Source organism: Lactuca saligna, chromosome 1 (genome assembly GCF_052625555.1).
Source record: "Lactuca saligna cultivar CGN05327 chromosome 1, ASM5262555v1, whole genome shotgun sequence".
Taxonomy (NCBI): Eukaryota; Viridiplantae; Streptophyta; class Magnoliopsida; order Asterales; family Asteraceae; genus Lactuca; species Lactuca saligna.
This window is the reverse complement of record NC_136417.1, coordinates 18,550,217-18,573,234: the sequence shown is the minus strand read 5'-3', so window position 1 is coordinate 18,573,234 and position 23,018 is coordinate 18,550,217. Positions and strand designations below refer to the sequence as shown.

At 34.0% G+C, this 23,018-nt stretch overlaps 3 protein-coding genes across 3 annotated transcripts; all 3 read right to left on the bottom strand.

The window, feature by feature from the left end:
• Positions 1–1,956, bottom strand: LOC145025832 (putative cysteine protease RD21B). The gene is made up of 5 exons (XM_078976804.1): positions 1,288–1,956; positions 910–1,142; positions 666–806; positions 357–586; positions 1–244 (listed from the first exon to the last, which is right to left on the bottom strand). The coding sequence occupies exons 1-4, from the start codon at positions 1,769–1,771 to the stop codon at positions 368–370; spliced, it is 1,077 nt and encodes a 358-aa protein (XP_078832930.1). The 5' UTR covers positions 1,772–1,956; the 3' UTR covers positions 1–244; positions 357–367.
• Positions 1,957–10,496: 8,540 nt separating this feature from the next.
• On the bottom strand, positions 10,497–13,143 carry LOC145025816 (low-temperature-induced cysteine proteinase-like). Its single transcript, XM_078976803.1, has 5 exons — positions 12,541–13,143; positions 11,860–12,095; positions 11,628–11,768; positions 10,829–11,278; positions 10,497–10,741 (listed from the first exon to the last, which is right to left on the bottom strand). Exons 1-5 carry the CDS (start codon positions 13,025–13,027, stop codon positions 10,661–10,663), a joined length of 1,395 nt encoding a protein of 464 aa, XP_078832929.1. The 5' UTR covers positions 13,028–13,143; the 3' UTR covers positions 10,497–10,660.
• Positions 13,144–18,467: 5,324 nt separating this feature from the next.
• On the bottom strand, positions 18,468–20,997 carry LOC145025800 (cysteine proteinase mucunain-like). The gene is made up of 5 exons (XM_078976802.1): positions 20,454–20,997; positions 19,836–20,071; positions 19,614–19,754; positions 18,797–19,246; positions 18,468–18,709 (listed from the first exon to the last, which is right to left on the bottom strand). The coding sequence occupies exons 1-5, from the start codon at positions 20,938–20,940 to the stop codon at positions 18,629–18,631; spliced, it is 1,395 nt and encodes a 464-aa protein (XP_078832928.1). The 5' UTR covers positions 20,941–20,997; the 3' UTR covers positions 18,468–18,628.
• Positions 20,998–23,018: the final 2,021 nt, after the last annotated feature.

The following is a 23,018-nucleotide window of genomic DNA, read 5'->3' as shown; positions in this document are numbered from 1 at the left end:
TTATAGGTTTGATTCACTATGTCTTTTGATAAGTCTGGTAAGAAGTTGAGACTGACACTGACACTGACACTGACAGACTTGATTAGATCTTACTTAATTGGCAACTATCAAATAACCTTTAGCTACAAGAGTATTAGATGATTAAAGGTTACAGTCACATGCAATCGATATAATCAGATGGTGATGAATTAGTTTCCAGTTAAGCTTCAATAACACAAATCAGATCAACGGCCGTGTTCTTTCCCTGTTACACAAAACGAAAAAATATGTTATTTTAAATGATTATAAACTTGATGTATATGGTGGAGCCTCATCTAGGACAACACATATGCAACAAATGAAAGAATAATTTTTACCTATGGAGTTATTAATTACTCGTTTTGATAGGGTAAGATGCCAAAATTGTTATTCCACATTTACCAGTTTCCCGTTTTATATTGCGTTCCAGTCTTACGTAACCTTCTTCACCCCATTCTGCACCCCATGAGCTTCTCACAATCCAGTAGTCCTTCCCATTTTCAGTTCCATATCCAACTACAACTACACCATGGTTTACTAACTCTCCACATACACCACTAAAGATACCCTGACAAATTTGACAAAATGAAAACAACAGATTACCGATCACATCTTTTTTTCACGAAATTCAAAGAGGGATTACTTACTGAACTGTATAACATGAAATCCCTGCTACTGATATCAATACCAGTAGATATAGGCTGCTTTGCAACAGCCTTCTGTAATGCTAACTCGCTTTCCTCCAGAAGATATTCATAATCATCAATGGAAACAAGTGTTGTGTTTTTCTGAACAAATTGGAAACAGAATATAATAGTCAAGACTCAAGAACTTGAAGCATATACATATGGAGAAGATATATAAGTAGAAGGAAATTAATATGATAGGGACCTTGGAAGTGTCGCATTTTCCATCTTTGGCAGTGTAGGGATAGTCTTTGTCACTGTGTATTCCGCCATTCTTAATGATGAAGTCAAAGGCATCGGTTATAAAACCACCATCGCATCCATAGTTAGATGTATCACAATCAATGAGTTGTTGTTCTGATAGTGTGATCAGTTCACCTGTCACGATCTGGTTTATCCCTTCCACTGCTCCGATTGCTGAGAATGCCCACGAAGCCCCTTTCATTCAACAAACATGAATCCAAATCCACCATATTAATCTAACTTTTCCCCAAATGTTCGCCTAAAAATCTTCCATCATGTTCTTACGATTTTTAGTTTACTTTTCTTATCAGGTATCGATTAATTTTATAAAATAACGCACCACATTTTCCTTGTGTTTTGACGGCAGCGACGGCGCCTTTGCACCTCCAGTCAACGAAATCAGGCAGGACATCGCCATCGCCGGAAAGAGGAGAGTAACGATCACTCTTCAGCTTGTTCGACTTCCGCTTAGGAATGGCGCCGGTGTAACCTAACCGGTACTCTTCAATGCTCAGATCTGAGAACATGTTGAGTCCAAGCTTGTAAGAATGATCACCGGAGTTGTGCTCTTCTATGTACTTGAGGTTGTCTTTGAAGATCTGAAATCTCTTATCCTTCTCTCCCAGGGCGTTGTAAAATTTACCATGTTTGACGATCCAGGACTCGTACATAGCGTTGACTTCTTCGTCGGTGAGCCAGTTCGACGAGGAGGTATCGGCGGTGGTTGTTTGGGTGATGTCGTAGCCTATGATCGACATGTCCATGGCAGACGAGACTAAAAAAAGAGCAAAAATCAAGAAAATGGGCATTGACAGGAGCTTCATTGTTGGAGCTTCTTGTATTGAAAATTGGAAAGAGAGGGAGGAGAACGATGGAGTGGAAATAGGCGAGGGGAGGGATAACCGTAACTGATAAGAGGGTCGGACCTTTGTTGAGTTTGTTCAAAAGGGGCAAATAGCACCGCCAGTTATGGTACTACTCGTAAAAGTATCTCGTCTAATCAAGAGTTTGTTACCAAGACAAAGAAAAATTATTTACCAATTTATAATGGATTGAAAAATATTTACCCAAAAATAGTTAAATAATTAGAGATTCATTTTCTTAAGTAAATCAGTCCTGTCTGAGAACAAGTCATCCACACAGCGGTGAGATGATATGTCCGGTGGTGCGGTGAACAGCATACTTTTTAGTGTGCAGTTGTGTAGTAAAGTCCCCGTAGAACAAGAAAGGACGAAAGGATAAAACTGCCAAATTGGTCCTTGTGGTTTGCACAAAACTTTGGTTGGGATCCAAAAAGTTTTCAACTTGTATGGAAGGTTCAAAATCAAGAATTTTCTTTGGTTTTGATCCTTGAAATTTTAAAATATCCATTTTACCCTTATTATTTATTTTTCACATTTTCTTTATTTGTGTTCATTGTTTTGTAATTAAAAAAAAAAAGCAAAAGAAAAGAAAATTCGGAGGATGACCTCTCTCTCTCTCTCTCTCTTAAGCCATTCTCACGGCACCACCACCCGTTTTTGATTTAGGTACTTTAACAAGTGCTTCAAGAAATTTAAATACCCAATTGTGGCTTAAACATAAATTTGTGAAGCAAAATTACTAAAAATCAATGAACATAACCAAGAACTAGAAGTTACAGTAGGGAAAGATCATTCAGACAAAAGATCAAACACTTGGTGGGCATCCACCATACTTTATGTTCATGGGTTGCAGCTTTACTGAGTAATCTTTCACATTATTTTCTTCTTATATCATTCAATTCCCCATTCTTTCAACTTTAAATCTAAACCATTTCCATGAATGGTTTAATGGTATAAAAAGATGCAACAAGAACGATCTTTACAGATGAGAAAGAAGATAATAACAATGCCTATTTTTCTTTCTGCAATGTAAGATTTGTTCGGAGATCGCCACCATCGGTTTTTAAATGTGTTCTACCTACATGAATTGAACTCAATCTGGTCTTCAAATGGCCCTATTCCATCTTCTTCCCCACCTAGTCTTCTTCACCATTTCTAGACCAGAAAACCTGTAACAAAGATACAAATCCACAGACCCGTCAAATAATTGAATCGAGATGAAAAGATATTAGATACAAAAAATGAATAGAGAAGAGGAATGCATTAGTCGAAAAGGGGTTTAACTAGAAGGGGTAGGGAGGATGGTTTTGATCGGACCCTATGGGAGTTTGATTCCTTAACGATCTCCATTCGCCTTCTGTATAATGTTCTATCATTATATCGGGTTTTCCGATCCATTCTCTATCTACAAAATCATATTTCACAGTTGTCCGACCCATCATTCTGGCGATATCTTCTGGTGAAAGCCTTGGAACATTATTTAGGTTCATTGCGACAATTCATGGTGAATCTGAATAGAGAAGGTTGAGAAGGAGACTGGAGACACCAATCGTGATTCGTGTTTATATACACTAAGTTAGAGTTTATATCATGGTTGATATGGTTTTAAAGAACATGGACTCAGAGATCTGTGAGAAAGGCTTCCAAGAGAGAGAGAGAGAGTGTGTGTGTGTGTGTGTGTGAGTGAGTGAGTAAGTGAGTGAGAGAGAGAGTGTGAGAGGGTGGGGTCGTCCTCCGATTTTTCTTTTCTTTTTTTAATTACAAAACAATTAAAACAAATAAAGAAAATGTGAAAAATAAATAATAAGGGCAAAATTGTCATTTCAAAATTTCAATGACCAAAACCAAAGAAAATTCTTGATTTTGGACCTTCCATGCAAGCTTAAAACTTTTTGGACCCCATCCAAAGTTTTTTGCAAACCACAAGGACCAATTTGACAGTTTTGTCAAAAAGAAAGTATCGCGTCTTTATTTGTCACGCTTCATATTTTTGTAGAGTACAATCTCTTATTTCTTGCATTAATAGAGTGCAGGGAAAGGTGACTCATCTCAATAATGCTTCCTGAAAGATTTAGTGTTGTTTGGTAAGGTTGCTAAATAATTGGATAAAAATATCATTATAACCTTCTAATAATAACAAGTTCAAATAACATAAAAAAAAATATTATACTTCATTATGTTCCGGATTGTAATCCCTAAAGTTCCATGAGCAAAAGCTCCTGTCATGATGAATCCAACAATGTATTGGTGTTGACTATATAATGCACCTTGAGTAGTAAACTTTGTGTTATAAATGCATAAACATGTAAAGAGTACATGTGTTAAGCTACCAAAGAAGTAATAACCACTAGAGAAGTTATAGCAAGGCTTAATTGAAAATGAAGCAAATTATTAATTGTGTCATAAAGGCCCTTATGCCCACGTCCCAATCGCCCTCCCGGAGGGATATGTGCATCTAAAAGATCTTTCATATTGTGCCCAATCAGTCCCTCAAAATTAGTTCTATACACCCAAAATTAGTTTTATACATATGCCCAACAATAAAAAAAAAAAAAAAGAAATGCAATAGCTAAATGATGATGAGTCATATCAGTCCCTCAAAACATATCATCGACCTTCAAAATCAAAAGCATGTTACCAATCTTCAAAATCCAAAATTCAAAACATACTATCAATCTTCAAAATCCATTTTTTATTTTAGAATCATGATATAAATTCATCTTAACAAAAAATGAGAAAGCTCATATGGACAATGCTCTTTGATTGTCTTCTCTAGTGATTCGTGTTTCTTAATCGTCTTACGAATCTCAATGAATTAAAATAAACGTCATTCGTGTTAATATTGATTGTCATAAAAGAGCAACATTCCATTTGCCATAAACCAAGAAATCAGAATGTAGAGCTACATTTCATGAGAAAACAAAGAAAAATGAAATGATTAACAAAAAAAAATATGCACTTATTTGACAATAATGGTGGGGAAGGAAGAAGGTGGCAACAATTAAGTCGACAAGGACGATGATGGGGAAGAAGCAAGGGGCAGTCGGTGAACTTTTAGGTTCAAGATAGAAATATGTTACTCTTGTTTGCCTGCGGCAACGAGGAAGAACGAACGTTGCGATTGGGAGACTGACTAAGATTGGGATTAAAATCAAGTGGCGGTCACAATGATATACTCTCACATTATAACCTTCTAATAATACCAAGTTCAAATAACATAAAAAATATATTATTCTTCATTCTGTTATGGATTGTAATCCCTAATAAAAAATATAGCTCCATGAGCAAAAGCTCCTGTCATGATGAATCCTGCAATGTATTGGTGTTGAGTATATAATGTACCTTGAGTAGTAAACTTTGTGTTATAAATGCATAAACATGTAAGGAGTACATGTGTTAAGCTATCAAAGAAGTAATAACCACTAAAGAAGTTATAGCAAGGCTTAATTGAAAATGAAGCAAATTATTAATTGTGTCATAAAGGCCCTTATGCCCACATCCCAAACGCCCTCCCGGAGGGATATATGCATCTAAAAGATCTTTCATATTGTGCCCAATCCCAAAATTAGTTCTATACATATGCCCAACAATAAAAAAAAAGAAATGCAATAGCTAAATGATGATGAGCCATATCAATCCCTCAAAACATATCATCGACCTTCAAAATCAAAAGCATGTTACCGATCTTCAAAATCCAAAATTCAAAACATACTATCAATCTTCAAAATCCATTTTTTCTCTTAGAATCATGATATAAATTCATCTAACAAAAAATGAGAAAGTTCATATGGACAATGCTCTTTGATTGTCTTCTCTAGTGATTCGTGTTTCTTAATCGTCTTACGAATCTCAATGAATTAAAATAAACACCATTCGTGTTAATATTGATTGCCATAAAAGAGCAACATTCCATTTGCCATAAACCAAGAAATCGGAATGTAGAGCTACATTTCATGAGAAAACAAAGAAAAATGAAATGATTAACAAAAAAAATATGCACTTATTTGACAATAATGGTGGGGGAGGAAGAAGGTGGCAACAATTAAGTCGACAAGGACAACGATGGGGAAGAAGCAAGGGGCAGTCGGTGACCTTTTGGGTTCAAGATAGAAATATGTTACTTTTGTTTGCCAGCGGCAACGTGGAAGAACGGACGTTGCGATTGAGAGACTAACTAAGATTGGGAAAAAATCAAGTGGCGGTCACAATGATATACTCTCACAAAAGAATGGTCTAGACTTATTGTTTAGTTGAAAGGTTATGCCTCTAACCGGATGAAAGATTCAAATTCGATGAATCTAACGCTCTTAATGGTTAAACCATTCGGATGTTGTTTTATATTAAACCATTAAGAGGCTATCAAAGAGGTTCTTTTATATTAAACCATTAAGAAGCTATCAAAGAGGTTTTTTTATATGAAACCATTATGAAGTTATCAAAGATGTTGTTTTATATTAAACCATTAAGAAGCTATCAAAAGGGCGATAATTATAGATATATTTGAAAATGGTGAGGGCAATATGTAATGACAAATTTGGAATGAAAAGGCACTCGGAGGTTGGAGCACAAAATAAGATAATAAGTTGTGATATTACATTGAACAATACGGGCACAAGAATTGACAATGAACTTCATATGTACGTCGGTATGATTCATCTTCATCCCTTTTCTTTGCATATAGAAGTTCTAATATAATTTTTCTATGCATCTCTCTGTAGAATTGGTTGTTTATTTATAAAAAGTGTATAACGACATAACTGATCTATAGCATATTTCCATAAATGGAAAAAAGTCAAATAAGGACAAATTTATAAAACTTTATGGTTGAACTTAGAAAGCCTTACTTTATTAAATCGTGCTTTGAGTTAAAATGAAACATCAATATATATATATATATATATATATATATATATATATATATATATATATATATATATATATATATATATATATATATATATATATATATATATACTAGCTGTCTACCCGTGCAAAGCAGCAGGTGGCGAATAATTTGATATCTTTAGAGTTAAAACCATTTTGCGTTCACTTCGAGAAATGAATATTAAATGACATCTATTTTTCAAGAGCATTACCATACCATATTAAGGGGGTGTTTGGCTAAGCATTTTTAAAACAACTTATTAGGTTCCACATCACTATAAGTTAAAAAATTGTTTGTTATTCCGGTAGGGAACATCTAATACGTCATTTTTTCATAAGTTACTCTACATTCACTTATTAACTTATAAGCTAACAAACTAATAAGCAATAAGCTTTATTGTCAAACACCCCCTAAATGGTTATTACTTCCATTTATACATACCCAAACCACTTGTATTGTTCATCGTCTTTTTTTTTTTTTCGTTTTTTTTAATTCCTTTATTAATTTAATGTCCTACTAAGTAAAATGCTAAAATATATAAATAATAGTTTATAAAAATAAACCTTTAGAATATCAGGTGTTGTGATTCAAAAGTCGATAAATAGGCCTTTGAGAAGGCCAAAATACTTAGGTGTCAACTTGTTCATTGTGAATTTTAACCAAGTTTGGTCACAAATTAAAACATTTTCAACGATGGTATATAATTCAAGTATTCATATTGATTTAGGTTCTCGAAACTTTAAAATATTGAACAAAATCTATATAGAACCTTATAATAAGGACAATAATCACCGTAATCAAGAAGTCCATGTGATGAAACTTGATATTATAAGGACCAATGATGAAAAAGGTTTCATTTTTAGACTAAACAAGATGAAAAATATACAAACTACATTAACCATATCAAATCTTGTGTTTACCCGTTCTTTATTGCAAAAGTAAGATGTCAAAATATACAAACTAATGATAATACAAAGCTTTAACTGGCCCTTTTGGTTGAGTTCTTTGAACCTGCAAAGCCAACGCATTAATGAAACATAGTAAAAACCTTTTTAGGAACAAACCTGATATAATAAAGCCTTCACCCAATATATTTATAAGATAAAAATACAAAAAGTTAAAAATGATGAAATCAATTACAAGTAAGGATTACAATAAAAATTTGTTAAGAAATAACCATCTGCAGGAGGGATATTTGAATCAACATGTATTTTCTGATGGTTTCAAATTTTGAATTATCCGAAATTCAGGGAAGGAGATAGAATTTGTTGAGGAATATAAGGATTCAAAACACAGGTTAAAATTTAATATTATTTTATTGATGACTACTTGTACTATTAGCTTAATGATTTGAACGTCTTAAAAAAATAATATTATTATATTCAATCTATTTTTAGAAATAGTGAGATTTCTTTTATAAGATAGTATATATATATATATATATATATATATATATATATATATATATATATATATATATATATATATAGGATTGAGGATATTGACCCTAACATTAGGTATAGATAGGTTAACCTAAGACTGTCTTGTAATCTTGACGAGAGCAATCATATCGTTTCACATTAGACTTAACTTTAGTATCTTTGAGTTATTTAAATCTTTTAGACATTTCTTTGTTTTGAATTTATACAAATTTCGATTAGCCTATGTTTAACTTGACATCGGTTTTTGATTCTGATTAGCCTGTATGTTTCGATTAGCCTATTTATATTAATTTATTCACATTTAACAAAGTTTTTTATATTTTCTTTTAAATATTTATAAAAAGCTTACAAAAATAATAATTATACAACCTTATATGTGCTATATAGTTATATATTTGAATTAAAAAATAATCATTATATAACATTATCTATATTAAAATAACAAAAAGAAGGAAATATGATTCTAAATTAATTAAGTTACGAATTATAATTATAGTAACCATGAAATCTTTAACAAATATAAACCAATTTTTTTTAATAAAAACATTGAATAATATATTTGAAAAAAAATAAAAAAAAAAATTAGAAGAAATTATTCAAACAATAAGTCAAAAGAAATATTAATAAATGTAATCAAACAAAACATCAAAAAAATTAGAAAAAATCATATGAACAAAATATCAAAATATATATATATATATATATATATATATATATATATATATATATATATATATATATATATATATATATATATATATATATATATATATATATATATATATATAACATTAAAAATATATTCGAAAGTGAAAAAAAATTAAATCATAAAAATATAAATAAATTAAATAATAGATAAAGTTACATAAATAATCTCTATGACTAAAGCAACTTATATAAATGGTCCTTATGGAAGGAATGACAAATAGGGACCATCTATGCATAAAATTTATCATAAGGATCAGAGTTGGTCAACTGTGTCAACCACAAGGACCATTCATATAATTTACTATTTAATTTAGTCTATCAGTGAAAAAATAAAGCGCTTAAAGTGGATTAACAAGAAAAGCAATGGTGCGATACATATTCTTTTTGACTTCTTTGGCTTGTAGGTTCAACTTATTGGTTTTTGGATTTATTGTTTGTCTGTTGATAAAGCAACAAAAATAAATAGCAATCGAGTACATTGACCTGTTAGAAACAAAAAATCCCCTAAAATCATTAAGAAAATATATAATGAAAGAGTATTTTTTTAAACACCATCCTATTTATCAATAACACACAACGAGCCAAACAAAATAATTTAGTTTTTTAGTCAAAATGCGAGTTTGATGGTGAGATTTAAGATGACGTGAACATGGTAGAACATGGGTGGAGATATGTGAATCTAGTTTGATCAGATTACAGAACATGGAAAACAAACAAATAGACGAAATTTTATCATGGAAACCCATACCTCACAGCAAATTATTTCTGAGACTTTTGTGAATGGAAATTAGAGACTTGTAAATTTAGCAATAACAGTAGTACATTATCAAAGGTGACTTCCGTCGTTGCGTGATGGTGGAAGGTTTATCAACTTGAAAGCAATATAAAAATATAGATATAGAAAGAGACAAAATTGCAACAATGTTCCATATATAGCAATTGCAAAATCCATAAAATCATTAAGAAAATACATGTTGTGTAATAACAAAAAGTTTTCTAAACTTTATATCGATTGAACAGCCCAACTAATTGTAGTCCAATGAAAACTGAAAAAAAATGCCTTGATAACAACACACAACGAGACAATAAGTTTTATAATTTTTTAGTCAAACTGCATGCGACTTTGATGGTGGGATTTAAGATAACGTGAACATGCTAGAACTTATAAGATAGGCTGGTGATGGGTAGAGAGGTGCGAATCTAGTTTGATCAAGTTACAACTTACAAGATATGGAAAACCACAACCAGAAGAAATAGTAGATAGATCATGGAACCCATACCTCACAGTCACAGTGAATTATTTCCGAGACTTTGTAAGTGGATATTAGAGACTTGTACATTCAGCTATAAGAGTAGTACATTATCAAAGGTGACATCTGTCGTTGCGTGATGGTGGATGATTTATCACAAGATGAAAGCAATATAGAAAGATACAAAATTGCAAAACTGACCCCTAGATTTACTGTTTGCTTACAAAAATTCAGGTTCATCCTTTTCAGCTACTTTTACTTGAGATTTGGGCGAGTGCGAAGAAGGGGGAAAAAAGGACAACCACAAGGACTATTTTTGCAATTTTCTCTATAAGAAACCATGTATATGCACATTGGTATTTTGCGTAACTTATGAAACGTTTAGTAAGAGGAAAGCAATATAAAAAGGAAAAGCAGGAACTTGTCTCTTGATCAAATTCAGTACAGGAGGAATCAATGCAGTATTTACAAATGAGCATCGGATTATATATTATATATAATCAGATGATAATCAAATAGTTTAGATTTAAATAAAAACTTCAATAACACAAATCACGTCATTTCCTCAAGCATTGCTCCTCTTCAAATTAGTGGGTGTAGCAAGAATACGCTTCAACGCCTGGATTTCCAATGGGCTATTCTTCTTCTGTAATACACAAAATTCAAACACTTGTCACGTATCAGCTAGACACAGTCTCATCTATCAGACGAAACAACAAAACAGTAATTTTACCTTTGAGCAAGTGCCACGGCGCAAGTTGCAAACAGGATAATCATGAGGGCAGCAACTGTAATTATCGTCACAACAAGAAGCACCATCCAAGGGGCAACATCCCCAGGCAAAACACGCACCATGGTAGTTATAGACACAGCAACAAGTGGTGCTTTGAGGACAAGTGGCGTATTGATCGCATACGATTTCAGGTTTGACGGGTGAAGGTGGTGATGGACCAGGGTTAGGTGGGTTTTGACCGTTTTTAATCGGGTAAGATGCTTCCATCGCTATTCCACATTTACCCACTTTTTCTTTTATATTTCTTTCCATTCTTATGTAACCTTCTTCACCCCAATCCGCAGCCCATGAGTTTCTCACTATCCAGTAGTCCTTTCCATCTTCCGTCCCGTACCCCACCACAACCACACCGTGGTCCAATTCGGTACCACATTGACCGGTAAAGATACCCTGACAAAATTTAAGTTCGTCAGGTTTAATATTTAATACGAGAATGAACAACTTTAAAAAAAAAAAAAAAAAAAAAAAAAAAAAAGTTCTAAGCATTAACAAGACAAAAGGAGTACCTAATCTTTAAATATAATAATTTAATATGATATTAATTTCCACCCACCCACCCCACAACCCTTGGGCCTCCACTAACAAGATTCCATGGAGACACACATTCGTGTATGTTCTATAATCATTGACTAGAATTTTCATGTTATGATCCATTGTTCATAAAATTCAAGGATTAGGAGATTATTTATTTTGCAAACTTGTTTAATTAAAATTAAAGAATAAAGAATAAAGGGATTACCGAAGTGTAGAACTGGAAATCCCTACCACCAGCTTCAATAGCAACAGTTACAGGCTGGTTTGCAGCAGCCTTCAGCAATGCTGACTCATCGTTCATAGGAACATCTTCATAACTATCAATAGAAACAACCTTTGAATTTTTCTGCACAACAAGAAACACAATATAAAAATTCACTAATTTATTATGATTCAAGTATTGAAGTATTGAAAACAAGGAGATATGAGATACGAACCCTGGAACTGTCGCATCTTCCATCTTTGCCGGTGTAGGGATAGTCTGTGTCAGTGTCTATTCCGCCATTTTTGATGATGAATTTGAAAGCATAATCCATATCACCACCATTGCATCCTTCGTTATATGATGTATCACAATCCACCAGTTCTTGTTCTGAAAGTGTGATCAATTTACCAGTCGTGATCTGGTTTATCCCTTCTACTGATCCGATTGTTGAAAATGCCCAGCAACTCCCTTTAATTCAACAGACAACGATCCATAACTTTGCAATACATGTTTTATAGTTTTCAGTTTACTTTTCTTATCAATTAGATGAAGAATTTTAAAAGAAATTAAAGAAGGACATGGAATTATCATTCCCAAATTCTTATAGAAGACAAAACATCTTCGATCGAAATCACGGTCCCACTTTTCCGGTTCTTAGATTCGTTGACCAATCAAAATCATACTGAAATATCCTTTTGCGACAACACTCAGTATTTAGTACCAATTTCACTTTGTATTTCGTTTTAACTTCTAATGAACTAAATATATATTTACTAATGATTATTCCAAATCGTTCACGTTCGTGCCCTAGTTTTAGTCTTTTCAAGACTTAGTGGGCACGTAATAAAACAAATGCTAAAAAGGAGGGGAAAAGCAAAATCAAGCACAAAAGTAATTTTATAAAATAACTCACCGCAGCTTCCTTGATCTTTGACAGCAGCGACGGCACCTTTCGTCCTCCAGTCAACGAAATCAGGCAGGGCATCGCCGGAACGGGGAGCATAACGATCACTCTTAACGTTGTTCGACTTCCGCTTAGAACCAACCGTCTTAGCGCCGGTGTAACCTAAACGGAACTCTTCCTTGGTCAGATCTGCGAACTTGTTGAGTCCAAGCTTGTAGGAATGATCGCCGGAGTTGTGCTGTTCTATGTACCTGAGGTTGTCTTTGAAGATCTGAAACCTCTGCTCCTTCTCTCCGAGGGCGTTGTAGAATTTACGATGTTTGACGAGCCAAGACTCGTACATAGCGTTGACGTCATCATCGGTGCGCCAGCTCGAGGAGGATGCATCGGAGGTGGTCATGTGGGTTGCGTCGTAGCCTATGATCGACATGTCCATGGCTGATGAGACGACGAAGAGAGCAAAAAGCAAGAAAATCGCCATTGGGATGAGCTTCATTGTTGGAGCTTGCAAAGAGAGAAGGAGAATGATGGAGTGGAAAGGCGAGGAAGGAAATGAATTTATAGAGTTAATTGGAGAGACGAGGGCAATGTCTCACGGGAATCCATTTAGATAACCTGATCAAGTACTACTTTCCATATTAAATAAAAAGGGATAATACTACCGAAGTTTTTATAAGTTCATTTAATTTATCTTAAATGTTTTTTTACTGATTTATCATTATTTTTAAAAAAACGTTTAAAATTTTATTTTTTAAAAGATGACCATCAGGTCAGTGCCTAGGTGCCGGTTATTATTGACTTGACTAGCATGGCGTTTTCCACTGACTTGGCATGTACACTTGGATTAATTGGGATCAAATGGCTGATGTGGCATGCTGAGGAGACTTGCCATGTTGGCATTCATTTTTTAAAGAACACCAAATAAAGGATAGCAGATTCAAACTCGTGAACCAGACCAACCATGGAACGCGCCTTAACAACTAAAGGATAGCGGATTCAAACTCGTGAACCAAACCGACCATGGAACGCGCCTTAACAACTAAACCAAGGTCACATTTGAATAGCATCTCCCCAAAATGTATATAAAAGTTATCATTTAGACTAGTCGGTACGGGGTAGTGGCCATTCGTTATTGCATACGTGGCATTGACTCCATGCCGTTACCATAGGGGGGAACACCGTCCCTCCTTCCTGTTATGTGGTCCCCCGTCAGCAGTGTGATGAAAGATAATGCGTATTTATTTTTTTAAATTTTCTCAATTTACCGTTGAAAGACGGAACAAATTTTAAAAAAAATATTTACCTATAAAATCACCACTTTTCTCTCTATTTCATATAAATTTAATCACCATTTTTCTCTCTATTTCATATGTTTTCAATAAATTCCAAAAAAAATATGTTCTATGATATGTTTGTATCTATGATGTATGAGTATTGCACGAACGTGCTACTACAACAAAATACAACTCTTTTATTAACCGGGCGTGCGGTGTTAAAAAGAGATCGTGAAGAAGGACATAGACGTCTAGTTCACGATTATTTTATAGATAATTGTGTCTACCAGACATGCAATTTCAAAAGAATGTTTCGTTTGCAGAAAAATGTTTTTTTTTGATAACCAAAGCATTGGAAAGCAGACCTTGTTTCTTTAAAATATAGTTTTTACCTAATTTAAATACATTGTTTCTTTTAAATATAGCTATTACATATTAAATATACGTTTATGTATGAATTTTTCCAAATGAGATATGATGCTAGAAGTAAGTGAGGATTCACATTGTTGTAGAAATATATTGCCACAATTAAGCTTATAGCAATGGGGAGTTGCCTGATTCGATTGACAATTATATGAGAATGTCTGAGAGAACTGTAAGAAAAAGTTTGTATAGATTGGCGAGATGTGTTGTCGAAAAATATTCGGCGATGTTTATTTGTGCAAACCTTCGTTAAATGATATAGAACAACTATATGCGACATATGAATAAAGACATGGTTTTTCGGGTATGGTTGGAACATTGATTGTACACACTGGAACTGGAGAAATTGTCATATGGGGTGGAAAGGGCAGTACGCAAGTGGTCATCATAGAACGCCTTTGATAGTACTAGAGGTTGTTGCATCCAAGAATTTATAGATCTGACATGCTTTTTTCGGGGTTGCGGGTTTGAACAACGACGTGAACCTTCTTGATCAGCCACCAATATTTGATGGTATTTTGTCAGGAAAAGCACTGTATGCTCCTTTGATAGTAAATGGAAATGAATATATAAGTTTTGGTATTAACTTACAGACATAATATATCCAGCATATTACACATTCATAAAGGCGTTTGGACACACAGTAACACCAAGAGACAATTTTTTCAAGAGAAAACAATAAGAAGCACATAAAGATGTGGATCGTGCGTTTGGAGTTCTAAAGTCGAAATTACACATAGTTGAACATGTGGCACAAGCATATCAGTTAGACGTTCTACAAGATATTATGTATGCATATATCATAATACGTAACTATTCAAGACACATGAAAACACAGGCAACTTCGAGAAGATTTGACTGATTTTATGTACGATGGAAATGAAAATGAATAAATTATGGGCAAAATGTAATTTTTTTTAAATGTTATCTTTTTTGTAATGTTTTTTAAATGTTGTGTTTAATTTAAAAATAGGTTTTATTTAAAAAAAACATGTTCTAATTAATTTTGCTTAGAAGTTAAAAATCAAATCGAAAAAAGAAAAGAAAAAAGAAATGATGACATAAAGTGTTATAACTAGTTGTCAATTTCTCCATTTGGTGTTATAACACCATATTGACTAGTTGTCCACACCCACTAGTCTTATACACGGAAAAAAAATGCATGATTCTATAGATAAAAGAATATTATACAACGTATTTTAATACAAACAATTTTTTATAGAAAAAATGTATACATATAATAAAAGAAGTGTATGATTATATAGACAAAAGAGTAATATAAAAACGTCTATTATACACATGTCTAGTTATGGTTATTAGCAGGGGCAACAAGAACATGTACACAGGGCCATTTTTATAGTATATTATGAAATCAGACCCAAATGCAAAGGATAGTCCAGACCATTACACACTTTAATCAATTAGTCGTAGACTCGTAGTCCACACACGAAGTCAGACATGAGCGATCATTTAAGCAAATGAAGTGAGACTCTTCCATTAATCGAATACGAAAAGGAAAATCAATCGATCATACTACGATCGATTACCAGTCGTCCGGCCTCCTGCAGTCATGCTAATCAATAATCAGGTAATCGACCATCCATGTGTTTATGTTATCAGAATTCAGAAATTAAATGTTGAATACTTCCACTTATCAGATTTCTAGTTTCTTTAGTAACTGATCAAAATATTCTAAGCCTTGAATCAAAATTGAGTTTTTCCGTTTTCGTCCTAGAAATTTGAAATTCTACTTATCACTGATAATTTAGCTCCAAAAACGGATTTTGAAAGAGAGTTTAATGATGAATCACCACATTTTGGATTATGATTCCTTAGATTGTATTAAGTTCCATTAATGGTTTTGATGCCAGTTCAAGTAGTAAAATTTTGAATTTGATCTAAAAGTTTGAATCAATTAAATTGTGTTTAAAATAGTCAGTTTGAAGACTTGATATGGCTAATTAATGAGTTGAATCATATAATGAATGAAAAAAATGTCTTAAAGCACTTCAATGTAGTTAATATAACTAAGAATTAAGTTTAAAGGTTGTTCGGTTTGGTTTTGGTAATTTTTGGACAAAAGGATATTTTGGTCCTTTTTCCCAAAATGGTTAATTCTATCCCTCTTAGAATACCTAAAGGCCAAAACAACAATGCTAATATCTTATGATATATTAGTAGACCTTGTATTTCAAATTTCAAGTCATCCGACTTAAAAGAAAAGTGGTGGTTGGTAACCTTTTGGGTTCAAGATGGATCTAGGGATGTTCATCCTTCGAATCCATTATATTTCAACAGAACTGGTTAATCCAATGGATATCATCCATTAGATGTTGGATTTTATCAACCAATTTAATCCAATTTAGTATAAGAAACCAAACCGATCCAATCCAATTCGATGTTCGATTGGATCGATTTTATCAATTGAATATTTTTAATTGGTTAATATGCTTGTTATCTACTATCCAACCAATTATAATATACTTTTATCGAATAAAAAATATAGCTGCGATAACTAAAAATAAAACTATACACAGTTACATTAAATAATAGTAACAAAGTAACATTAACTACATGTCTTCAACTTATTTTCTTATTGAATAATTAATAATAATAACTTGATTTGGATAATACTACTGAATAGTTATTGGACTACAATTGCATATTCAATTGGGTCGGATCGATTAGGTTATCCAGTGCATTTTCAGAACAATCAATAATCGATCCAATCTAATTGGATTTTTGAATTTCACATCCGATCCAATCTAATTGTAACGAATATCCAATCCAATTGATCGGTTTGTAATTTGATCACTCGATTCCAATTTGATTGATTAATTTATATAGATCCCTAGATGGACCTATTGTTGCTCTTGTTTATAACGTTAACCAAATCGATCCAACCAACTCCACCTGAACACACCAAAAAGAAATGCCCACAAATAGGCCACGCATGAATGTGTATAGGCTTAACTCATCTTTTGTTTTCACTAAAGCCTTTTGAAGACATAACACAAAAAATAATAGAACTTAAATCCACATTTTTAGTTTCTCCTCCCAATGTTTGCCAACTTACAAATTACCCACTAAATTTCTAACACGCTATACCTCAAGACTTTGATTAGGACAATTACATATAATATACATTAATCATTTATAAATCCAATCCAATCAAAGTTAATAAAATAATATTGAAGGATCAGCTGGAATTTTTCTACGTATCTATTTATTATATTTTACATTTCATAATTATTTATGAGCTAGTTTTTATCCAACTTTGTTTTTATCACTTACCCTTACATAAAGTTGTTTGGATCAAGATCAAGAATAAGTGTGCGTGAGCATAAGAGATCTATCGCATATTTCGTGAAACGAAAAAAAGTCAAATAAAAACAAATTTATTAAACTTTATTACTCAACGTAGAAAACTTTACTTACTTTAAAATTTATACTAAATTGTTCTTTCTACTTTGAGTTAAAATGAAACATCAATGTATAAAACGAATTCATGTCCAAACCATATAAACCGCCTAAAACGGATTTTCAAGAAATGCAATGGTGTCATACATTTTTTTCAACTTTTTTGGCTTCTAGGTTCTATTGGTTTTTGGATTTATCGTTTGTCAGTTGAATAAAGCAACAAAAAAATAGCAATTGAGTAGAAGCGAAAAATCCATAAAATCATTAAGTTTTGCAATAACACACAACAAGGCCAAAAATCCAACGAAAACAGAAAATGCCTTGACTAATAACACACAAGGAGGCAAAAAAAAATTATAATCTTTTACTCAAACTACGGGTTTGATGCTGAGATTTAAGATAACGTGACATGGTAGAACAATAGAACATGGGTAGAGAGGTGTGTGAATCTAGTTTGATCAGGTTACAAAATCTAGAAAATACCTCAGAATGAATTATTTCTGATACTTTGTCAATGGATATTTAGAGACTTGTAAATTTTGCTATAAGAGTAGTACGACTTCCGTCTTTGCGTGATGGTGGAAGGTTTGATTCAACATGAAACCAATATAGAAATTTCGAAAGAGACAAAATTGCAAAAATTGTCGACTCAGAGAGTTTTAAATTTTCAGGTTTGGATCCTTTACATATACTTTAAATTTGGCCAATACACGAAAAAAAAGGACCATTTTTGCAATTTTCATTCGAAAAAAACATGTAATAAAAGCACATTGCTATTTGGTATAAGTTTGTGAACGGTTTATTAGCAGGAAAACAATATAAAAGGAAAAACATGAATTTGTCTCTTGTCAAATTCAGTACGTGAATCAATGCAGTATTTACAAATGAACATCTGATTATATATTTATAATCAGATGGTAATCAAATAGTAAGTTAAATAAAAACTTCAATAACATAAATCACGTCAACATCTCATTTCCTCAAGCATGGGTCCTCTTCACATTAGTGGGTGTAGCAAGAATGCGCTTCAACGCCTGGATTTCCAATGGGCTATTCTTCTTCTGTAAAACACAAAATTCAAAAACTTGTCACATATCAGCCAGACACAGTCTCATCTATCAAACGAAACAACAAAACAGTAATTTTACCTTTGAGCAAGTGCCACGGCGCAAGTTACAAACGGGGTAATCATGAGGGCAGCAACTGTAATTATCATCACAACAAGAAGCACCTTCCAAGGGGCAACATCCCCACGCAAAACACGCGCCATGGTAGTTATAGACACAGCAACATGTGGTGCTTTGAGGACAAGTGGCGTATTGATCGCATACGATTTCAGGTTTGACCGGTGAAGGTGGTGATGGACCAGGGTTAGGTGGGTTTTGACCGTTTTTAATCGGGTAAGATGCTTCCATCGCTATTCCACATTTACCCACTTTTTCTTTTATATTTCTTTCCATTCTTATGTAACCTTCTTCACCCCAATCCGCAGCCCATGAGTTTCTCACTATCCAGTAGTCCTTTCCATCTTCCGTCCCGTACCCCACCACAACCACAGCGTGGTCCAATTCGGTCCCACATTGACCGGTGAAGACACCCTGACAAAATTCAAGTTTGTCAGATTTTATATTTAATAAAGAAAGAACGACATATAAAATAAAAAGCATTTCGACTTCTAAACATTTACTAGACAAAAGAGGTGCCTAATCTTCAAATATAATAGTATAATGTGATTAATTTACACCCACCCACCCCACAACCCTTGGGCCTCGACCAAGAAGATTCCATGGAGACACAAAAAGATTAACAATTAAAAGATTCAAATGTGTGCATTATATAATCATTAGCTAGAATATTCATGTTATGCTTTATATCCGTTGTTCATAAAGATCAAGGATTAGGACATTGTTTTGCAAACTAGTTTAACTAAATTCAAAGATTATGATTAAAGAATAAAAGGATTACCGAAGTGTAGAACTGGAAATCCCTGCCACTAGCTTCAATAGCAACAGTTATAGGCTGGTTTGCAGCAGCCTTTAGCAATGCTGACTCATCGTTCACAGGAACATCTTCAAAACTATCAATAGAAACAACCTTTGAATTTTTCTGCACATCAAGAAACACAATATATATAATCAGTAATTCATTCTGATTGAAATATTGAAAACAAGGAGATTTGATACGAACCCGGGAACTGTCGCATCTTCCGTCTTTGCCGGTGTAGGGATAGTCTGTGTCAGTGTCTATTCCGCCGTTCTTGATGATGAATTTGAAAGCATAATCCATATCACCACCATTGCATCCTTGGTTGTATGATGTATCACAATCCACCAGTTCTTGCTCTGATAATGTGATCAGTTCACCAGTTGTGATCTGGTTTATCCCTTCTACTGATCCGATTGTTGAGAACGCCCAGCAACTCCCTGTAATTCAATAGACAAGGATCCATCATATTAATTAAACTTTGCAATAGGAATTCATGTTTTGATAGTTTTTAGTTTACTTTTCATATCAATTAGATGAAGATTTAAAAAAAATTAAAGAAAGATATTGAAATATTGAATTATCATTCGCAAATTCTTATAGAGGACAAAACATCTTCCATCATAATCACGGACCCACTTTTCCAGTTCTTGATACGCGACCAATCAAAATCATGCTATTTAGTTCCAATTTCACTTTGTATTTTGTTTTTATGAACTAAAAATTTATATTTACTCATCGTTAACTGATTATAAAGCAAATGCTTAACAAGGAGGGAAAAAGTAAAATAAAGCACAAAAATAATTTTATAAAATAACTCACCGCAGCTTCCTTGATCTTTAACGGCAGCGACGGCACCTTTGGTCCTCCAGTCAACGAAATCAGGGAGGGCATCGCCGGAATGGGGAGCATAACGATCACTCTTCACGTTGTTCGACTTCCTCCGAGAACCGATCGTCTTAGCGCCGGTGTAGCCTAAACGGAACTCTTCCGTGGTCAGATCTGCGAACTTGTTGAGTCCAAGCTTGTAGGAATGATCGCCGGAGTTGTGCTCTTCTATGTACCTAAGGTTGTCTTTGAAGATCTGAAACCTCTGCTCTTTCTCTCCAAGGGCATTGTAAAATTTGCGATGCTTGACGAGCCAGGACTCGTACATAGCGTTGACTTCGTCATCGGTGCGCCAGCTCGAGGAGGATGCATCGGTAGTGGTCATGTGGGTGGCGTCGTAGCCTATGATCGACATGTCCATGGCTGATGAGACGACGAAGAGAGTAAAAAGCAAGAAAATCGCCATTGGAAGGAGCTTCATTGTCGGAGCTTGTGGTGAAAAGAGAGAAGAGGAGAACGATGGAGTGGAAAGGTGAGGGGAGGGAATGAATTTATAATGGGAGAGACCAGGGCAACGTGGCATGGGAATATATTTAGATAACCTTTAGAATTAGATAACCTGATTAAGTACTACTTTCTATATAAAAATTAAAATTACTTTCCTTATTAAATCGAATTATTCTCTATAGATGATACCACAAAAATAACAATAAACAAATGACTTTGTAAAGGGTCTGCTGACGATGTCAATTGCATCCCGTTCAATATATATTTTGTTCAATATATACAACAATGTCCGCATCAAAATGGTATCTGAATAATAATAAAAATGGGTTTGTAGGTTCTTCTTCTTGATTTCATTTGGGAAAACATGTTTGTAGGAAAGGGTGGTTGGCAGTGGATTCCTAGTGGTATTTGGGGTAGGTGGTAGTAACCGATGGTATATGTGGGGTCGGTGGTGACCGGAGGGGAGAAAGCAAGCGATAAAGAGATAAAGAAAGTAAACGAGAGAATGAGAGTAAGAGTCAAAGAGAGAATATGTATGGGTAAATAAGAACCACTTTTGCAAAAGCAAAGCTTTTTTTGGACCTAAGTCAAGGAACAATGCAAACTATATGGACCATTTTTGCAATTTTCTCCTCTTTATACAAAAAAGATGATGTAAACCAAAGGAATCAATGAATTAAGCAAAAAATTATAATATTAGATCCTAAATAACTTCTTTTCACTTCTTTCTATGTAACACCCGAATTTTAGGTATGAGTTTCATATTTCAGTTGTGAGAATTCTTATGGTCATGACGTGGTGAAGGGATCACCACAACATGGCATTCTGTCAGGATTATGTATTTCATTAAAATGGTTGACACGACATGGTCATGCATTTGCCGGGACGTGATGATTCATTTTTTTTGGCAAACCTTAGATTACAAGCCTAGAGCCTTATTTAAAGGAAGTGATGGGTAGAGTTTCCTTCACCCGTAGCCTCCATCACCTCTAAAGCACCTTTGATAAACCCTAGCCTCCTTTTTGAAATTCTTGGCTTATTTTTCGTACTTTTTTTTTATCTTGGGAGGAGGAAGAAGGAGCTTTTGTGCTTAGATGATCAAGCAACTTGTCTCTACTCCATGTGTGCACCTTCTGGACTCTTTATAAGTCATCAAGTTTCCACCTTTTTGGTTCTCTCTTCATAGATCTTAGTTTTATTGCATGTTTTGACCCATGTTTGAGTATGGGTTGGTTAGAAGAGACAAAGTTTGCAACTTTATGGCTCATGTTGGTCCCTTGGTCATTATATCTTCTGGATATAGAAGTTGAATGGGTTTTGAAAGCCATGGATGAGTTTTAGGTCATTTTCTCATCATTTTGACCTAGTTGGGTGAAGGACATGCATGGGTCATTCATGTCCATAAAGTTTGGATTTTTTATAGACTACTAGGGTCTCAAGAATCTTACTTGAAAGTGTGAACAAGTAGCTTCACGGATTAAGGACTCAATCCATTAAGTTGTTATAGTGTAGAAGCCACGACGTGACGAAAGATAATGTCACGACTGTTTTGTCTAGACTCTTCCACGGCGTGGTAGCATGTCGTGCCTGCCACGACGTGGTAGCGGATTTTGATCGTGAACAAGTTGAATGGCCACATTGTGTCCATTGGTTGGCAACAACATGGAGAATGTTGACCGTTGACTTTTGACATGTGTGGCTTTTGTCAAAGTGTTAGCCTTAGAAGGTAGACGAAGGGTTTACCTTGTATGATTATTAGGAGGTGTGTAGCACCTGCTTTCCATCTATGTAAGCTCGTTAGATGTCGACTATGATTGTGAGTTGAGTCTTCTAACTGTACTATGTAGGTTGATAGTTGCCTTTGTGACTTTAGCCTGAAATACCATGGGAAGACCATGGCAATTATATGAAAGACCATGGGAGGACCATGGCTCTAACATCCCAAAAACCATACCAAAATTTTTCATTTTTAGAAAACATTCCCATAAAAACCATAAGTTATAAAACATTGTTTTCAAGTAAAATCCATAAAATCATAGTATCAAAATCTCT

What these genes read in the sequence shown, in the direction of transcription:
- LOC145025832 (XM_078976804.1), bottom strand. Translation starts at nt 1,771, where the DNA reads ATGAAGCTCCTGTCAATGCCCATTTTCTTGATTTTTGCTCTTTTTTTA. An exon ending in CAAAACACAAGGAAAATGTG is followed by an intron (nt 1,143 to 1,287) that starts GTGCGTTATTTT and finishes GTTGAATGAAAG; the next exon opens with GGGCTTCGTGGGCATTCTCA. An exon ending in ATTTCATGTTATACAGTTCA is followed by an intron (nt 587 to 665) that starts GTAAGTAATCCC and finishes CAAATTTGTCAG; the next exon opens with GGTATCTTTAGTGGTGTATG.
- LOC145025816 (XM_078976803.1), bottom strand. Translation starts at nt 13,027, where the DNA reads ATGAAGCTCATCCCAATGGCGATTTTCTTGCTTTTTGCTCTCTTCGTC. An exon ending in CAAAGATCAAGGAAGCTGCG is followed by an intron (nt 12,096 to 12,540) that starts GTGAGTTATTTT and finishes GTTGAATTAAAG; the next exon opens with GGAGTTGCTGGGCATTTTCA. An exon ending in GCCGTGGCACTTGCTCAAAG is followed by an intron (nt 10,742 to 10,828) that starts GTAAAATTACTG and finishes TGTGTATTACAG; the next exon opens with AAGAAGAATAGCCCATTGGA.
- LOC145025800 (XM_078976802.1), bottom strand. Translation starts at nt 20,940, where the DNA reads ATGAAGCTCCTTCCAATGGCGATTTTCTTGCTTTTTACTCTCTTCGTC. An exon ending in GAAGATGCGACAGTTCCCGG is followed by an intron (nt 19,755 to 19,835) that starts GTTCGTATCAAA and finishes CTTGATGTGCAG; the next exon opens with AAAAATTCAAAGGTTGTTTC. An exon ending in ATTTCCAGTTCTACACTTCG is followed by an intron (nt 19,247 to 19,613) that starts GTAATCCTTTTA and finishes GAATTTTGTCAG; the next exon opens with GGTGTCTTCACCGGTCAATG.